General features: G+C 37.5%; 1 protein-coding gene across 1 annotated transcript in view; it reads left to right on the top strand.

Moving 5' to 3' along the window:
• Window positions 1-5,605, top strand: part of LOC120526694 (C4b-binding protein alpha chain-like) — a 22,231-nt gene extending 16,626 nt beyond the window's left edge. Inside the window, exons 3-5 of the mRNA XM_039749852.1 lie at window positions 249-495; window positions 2,095-2,274; window positions 4,907-5,605. Of these exons, the coding sequence (XP_039605786.1) occupies window positions 249-495; window positions 2,095-2,274; window positions 4,907-5,007 (528 nt within the window). The 3' untranslated portion in view covers window positions 5,008-5,605. The remainder of the gene's footprint in view (window positions 1-248; window positions 496-2,094; window positions 2,275-4,906) is intronic.
• The last annotated feature ends 750 nt before the right edge of the window (window positions 5,606-6,355 follow it).

Below are 6,355 nucleotides of genomic sequence, written 5' to 3'. Positions count from 1 at the left end.
GTATTTGCTGCTTAAATTTATTGAAATGGGTAATGTTTCGGGTCTGGGAACAGATTAATTCCCTTTCCATTACTTCGAATGGGGAACACTGATTCAGTCTTCAAATGATTCAGAGATCAAACAAAAAAATATAAAACAAATTTTATAGTACAGTAGTTTATAAAGTTTTTATAATAGTGAATTTACAAATTTAGATTTTCTACTTGGAGAGTGTTATAAGCATCCCACTAATGTTTTGTAGGTGGTAGTCAGCTGCTTATCTTTCATATGCAGAATGTTTTGTTCATTTATTTTTCATATTTTATGTAACCTTAGAAATCCACTGTCCTTTGGTCCCTGTGGAAAATGGCAGGATTACAGCAGGATTTGGATCACCTGTCTATAGGAGCATTGTCACTTTTGCCTGTAATCATGGCTACATGCTGGAAGGGAGTGACACCATCATGTGCCAACAAAACGGGCAATGGTCTTCCAAACCACCTACCTGCAGTAAAAGTAAGAAACTGTAAAAATCAGTAATTTATAACTGACTATAATTTTTCCTCTATCTTTACATAATTGTTCACCTAAATTTCAAACGCCTTAATAATTTGTAAGTTTGAAAAGTAATGAATGAGAAGAACTATGCAATCATTTCAGGTTTGTGATGGTATCTGGAAAGCTAATGTTGAGTAAGAAAGGTCAGTAAAAAGAAGATAGAATATTCACAGAGCACCTATAGAGTCAAACTGAATTGCTGTCCTGTCCTTCCATCCATTCATATCAAAGCCATACACTTCCAGAGTACAGTGGTACCTCGGTATACGTCATTAATCCATTACAGACCCTTTGACTTATACCAAACAGGACTTATACCAAATGAATTTGTTCCATAAGAAATAAATTATGTATGAAATGATTAATCCATTTCCATGAAAAAAAAAATCCTATTGTTATTGTCATATTATACATTGATGATTGGGTTGTATAAAATAATTTAAACACTACTTAATACTAAAATACATAAATACAAAAGCAATTAGATGAAATAAATGAAAATTTTACCTCACTTTACTTTTTAATGACATCTTTGTTTTTCACAATCGTAGATACTGTCATTCTCGTGATACGGTATGCAGCAGCCATGTCCCGGATACGCATGCCACCTTCATACTTTTCAACAATCAATTCAAATTTACGTGAAAAAACACAAAATCACATGAAAATTCACAGTGAGTTATAGCACAGGTTGTTTGCTGAATGCTAGTAACTGGCATATTGATGCTCGTGGGCAGTCATGGCTTTGTCTCGAGAGCGAGGTAAACAGGGGTAGCCGCGAGTCGTATTCCAAACAAAGGTCGTATACCAAGAAAAATTTTTCATGTCCACACAGGACATATACCAAGTTGGATTTATTCCAAAACGAACGTATACCAAGGTATCACTGTACTTGGTTCAAATCCTTGCTTGTTCACAGTATTTGTGAGGAGCTTGCATGCTGTCAGTATTTCTTTATGAGTTGTCCTTCAAGTTAACTCACTGTTGTGTAATCCAACTCAGGGTCTGTCTACCAGAGACTTTCTCAGCATTATCCGTCACACATAACCGAAGAAACAAACCTGGCTGGGAGGCCAGTTCATGGCAGGACACATCCTCAGACACATCTCCCAACTTAGAACCACTGATTAAAATAATGAACACGTATGCAGGATGTGCAACAAAGCCAGAGTACACAGATATGCAGTCTACACAGATGGGGGGCAAACTCTGTGTAGAAAGCAGCCTAGGAGGGATTTGAACACTGGACTCTGGAGCCGTGTGACACTAAACACCACATCACTCTGGCTAACAAGCAGATGGGTTTCAAATTCATATTTTGCATAATCTTCACCATATTGTGCCTCCTCCACTCTTAGTGGTTTAACCTATAGTCCATTGTTGTGCCATTTTTAAACATTTTTTGGTGAGCATAACTGGGGGCATATGAATATTCCACTAATTATATTGCAACAAGCTACACTGGTGCTTCTGGGATACTGCACGGCACTGTCAGCTTTAGCTATGGATTCCTGTCCTGTTTATTGTATCTTAATAACATGTTTTCTTTTGATGCAGTGAATATTTGCAGACTTCCAAATATTGAAAATGGGTGGGTGACAAATGTTAATCCTCCTTACACATATGATGACTCTATTGAATTTGCTTGCAAAGATGGATATCTTCTTAAAGGAGCAAAAAGAGTATCTTGTAAAAAATACGACACATGGTACCCTTTACCTCCAAAATGTGAACAAGGTAAGTGTCCTGATTTCTGCTTTGATATAAAAACTCCTTGGTGGTAGTAACAGTTGTCTTTTATGAGGACCCAATTACAGGATTACTTTTATTAATATACAGTGCATGAATTGTTTATGTTACCTTATTCTTCCATACTTGTTTAGCAAAGTCAGTGTAAAAAAGAAACTGTGGCCTGTCTCAGCTGTAAACAAATTTGTCAAAACTGGGATGCTGGTTAATTATATGTAACTGGAAATTAAAGTTATCCTTTGGCAATCTCAGCATAGCTTGTACTGTATGAAATATGAGCTAAAAGAAGCCACTGACTCCACCAGCACTAACCAGCAAGTCCAGTGCCCGTATTTATCAAATGTCTCAGGTAGGAAAATGGTCCTAATTGCCTCAAAAATCTCCTGAGAGATGCAGATTTGGTCCTATTCTTAGGAGTAGGAGTACAAGCATTTTAACAATTTTCCTAATTTAGGAAACTAGTCCTAACTTCAGGATTTAGGAGAGCTCATGAGTGTTCAGGTAGAAATCGACATGCACATTCCGAGAATGGCGGAATGTTTCGAAACACTGGACAGTCTCGAATTTGTAAAAAAATATATCAACGAAGATGGAACAATATTCATAACAAATTTTATATGTGATGTGATTGCTCCATCTACATGGAGAAGCCACGTGCTGTTTGCCTAATTAAATGTTTTAGCAATTGTCACAAACAACATTTCTCATACAGTATTTTGAACCAAACTTTAAATACCTTTGCAACGTGTAAGATAATACTGTGATTTGTTCATTTTCTCACAACTCCAAGTGACGTAACGTTAAAGCAAGTTTCTTTTACGAAAATCGACATGCACATGCAGATCATTACCCCAAGTGTGGTTGAGCACACATATTTGAATCACAAGAGATACCACACTATCAACACACAGGTGGTCATGGGTACAAACAGTATAGTGATAGCCAGCATATTAATTGAAGATAAGTGGGGCTGAATTGGTGATTGACAGTGAAATGTCACACAGGTACGCTGATCTCTGCATTGCACACACACCTGGAACATTCAAGTTACAGTTTACAAGTCCAGGAAAGTTCAAGAAAGCAGGCAGAGACTTCTAGACCATTAGATAAATAGAGCCTCAGAGAAGATAAGGGGTATCACAGAGAATAGGCATGGCACACTACAGTGGAAGACAGTCAAGAACATTTCATGAACGCAACTTCAGTAACAGTGTCATGGCTAGCTACTTCTGAGCGTTTCTCATGGGCATAGCTTCTGGAAGGTGATTCTTCTGAAAAGATGGCTGTAGATCATTCATTGTTAAACATGCAATTTAGCACCATATCCTACTATACTATATTTTCCTTCTATTATTATTATTGTGCTGAACCTTTAGTATTAGTATCAGAAAACTACAAAGCTTAAATATGATATCCAAGGAAACTACAAAACATCATCATGAGTACCACTTGCAGTATGGGGTGCCGTAAAAGTCATTCATACTCAAATGTGAATTCTCACTCCTGGCTGGGAGTAGGTGTAGGATGCTTCATAGCTACTTGTCCTGTCTTACTCTGAGGTAGGACAAATTCTTGTCCTAGTCAGACTTTTTTAGGAATAGTTCTGAGACACTTGATAAATACGGTAACAGATTTTAAAGTTAAGGTTTGGTTACTGTAAGAATACTGTTTAAGAAAAAAAAATGGACTGAGCAAGGGTTATAGATGTTTCTTTTTTAAAAACTTTACAGCATGTGGTCTGCCACTACATAATATCTGCAAGAACTAACATACAGAAAGAATGTAAACATGGAAAAATGTGCCAGTACTACACTATGGGCTACATAAACCAAAACCATGCATGGAACCCATAATTTCTATGATTGTTATTAATGGACAGCACACCAGGGCAGTGATTAGTGCTACTGCATCACAGCTCCAGCCTGCTTGTATCAGAATTCATGTTCAGTTGTTGTCTGCGTGAAGTTTAGATATTTTTCCAGTGTCTATGTGGGAGCTTCTTTCAGGACTTCAGTTTTTCTACAATATTCCAAAGATGCTAATTAGCAATTCTGTGTGTGAGTGGGTCCAGTGATGATTGGTGTCCTGTCCATGGCAGGTTCCTACTTTGCACTTGATACTGCCAAAATGAGCCTGTACCCCATCAGTCCTGAACTACACTTGATAATGGATGAAAAGATGGACGAAGTGTCATGTTGTTAATGTCAGTCACTAGCCTGAACTGAATCACAGCCATGTCTGCTCAGGCATCTTCCATAACGACAGTCCTGGTGGACCTCAGGGTTTCATGGTCTATCCATGCTTGAGGACAGACACATGATTTGCATCAAAGTCAGAACATTCATTCATGACCCAAAGCATAGATTTACACCATTTCTTCGACTTCTTTAAATATCCTGCACTGGCATGTTATTTTGCAGGATAAATGTTTACTTCTACCCAATGATTTTGAGGGGCAGATAGTAATTTCATTTTAAGGCTGAACTGGATAAGAGATAATGGATGTTTGGGATAATAAAGTCTACCGTAACCTTGACTTCTTTCAGTGCCACCTGAAATTTTACATTAAATATTCTTATTTTTTGAGGTTTTTATCTTCCCTCCTATTTTGTTTTTCCAGATCCCTGCCAAGCTAAAGGCGTACTCAATTATGTAGAATGTAAAGTAAAAAAATTTTTCAAAAAGCTTAAAGACGCAGCTTCAGATCTGACGTTAGGATGATTGAGCCCAACTCCATGAACTGAATTAATGCAAAGCAACTCAGATGTACTTTTGACCACAATGGGTTAGTTTTACACGCTAACCTGAACGGATGTGCCTACCAGACTCAACAACATTTTATATATTGGAAAATCTTATGTTCCTCATCTCAGCACTAACTCAATGTGAAGATTGATCCTGGATTGACCATCACTGTCAGTAGCTTTCAGTTCACACAAGCCCATTTCCTGTGGGGGTCTGTGACACAATGTAAGACTTGCATATTTCCCTTTGAATCTTTCATTTGAATGTCCTCCCACCCTGAATTGTGACCAACTGGAGTGATTTTTTGTACTAGCCTGATCTTTGACTGCTGTTTCTTCATCTTGGTCTTGAGGACAAGCTGTTTTTGCTGCCCCCAGAATTTCTAAAATAAACACAAGTTCCAGTCTTCAGTCAAACTCTTTGTTTAACCAAACGTATTTATTCAGTTTTGTTAATTGAGTCTGCCATTCACAAGAATCCAACACATTGTGTTTCACTATATATACTGTATATTGTGTTATTACACACTTTAATTGGCAAGAATGAAAAGCAGCAGGACTAAGAAACACTGATGCCATCTTTACTCTCTGTTTCGAATGTTACTAAATACATTGATTTGTTTTACCCATGTTGTAGTCTTGCAAAGCCAAACATATAAATTATACGTCTGGTGATGACAATGAGTAAATTCTGCTTAAAACTTGGTGGGAATGATTAAACGGCTCATTGAGTGTCACATTTTAAACCAATCAGACGCCTCACGAATGTGGCGTTCAAAGTAGTGGCAGTGATTTAGAACTGCACAGTGCAGCAGTGCTCTAGTTAATCTGATACAACAGGCAGCAAGCCAGTGGTCATGATGAATAAAACTTCTATGGCTAAACAGTCTTCTAAAAAGACCCATGTTAAATGTATAAATGTATATTTCTTGTTCATGTTAAAAGTAAATGTAACCTGTTAAAACGGAAAAATCTTTTTATAACATTTGCGGTTGAAGACATCAATGGACAAGTGGTAGAAGTGAATGGTTAGTTGTCTCAAGTGCTGTGTGTGCTCTCTGTCACTCACAGTTATGACAAAAGTATTGGAGTCGATGTAAGGTTGAAAGAATTGGCAGATATGTTTGTGAAAATATGCATTTGAATTAAACAATGTGTCACACCCTGTGAAAAGGACTGTCATTAAGAGAGGTGATAATAAAGAGCCACAGGAGATGCAGACTTTAGTACTCAAAACACCTGAATCCACAAATCTGCCTAATGACATCAGTAGAAGCACAGAAAAGGCTGCACAGCAACCACCTTTTGACTGCAAGTCTAAACAA

The sequence above is a fragment of the Polypterus senegalus genome, chromosome 3 (genome assembly GCF_016835505.1).
Source record: "Polypterus senegalus isolate Bchr_013 chromosome 3, ASM1683550v1, whole genome shotgun sequence".
Taxonomy (NCBI): domain Eukaryota; kingdom Metazoa; phylum Chordata; class Cladistia; order Polypteriformes; family Polypteridae; genus Polypterus; species Polypterus senegalus.
Note: the sequence above shows the minus strand (reverse complement) of the source record. Positions and strands in the feature narration are given on the sequence as shown.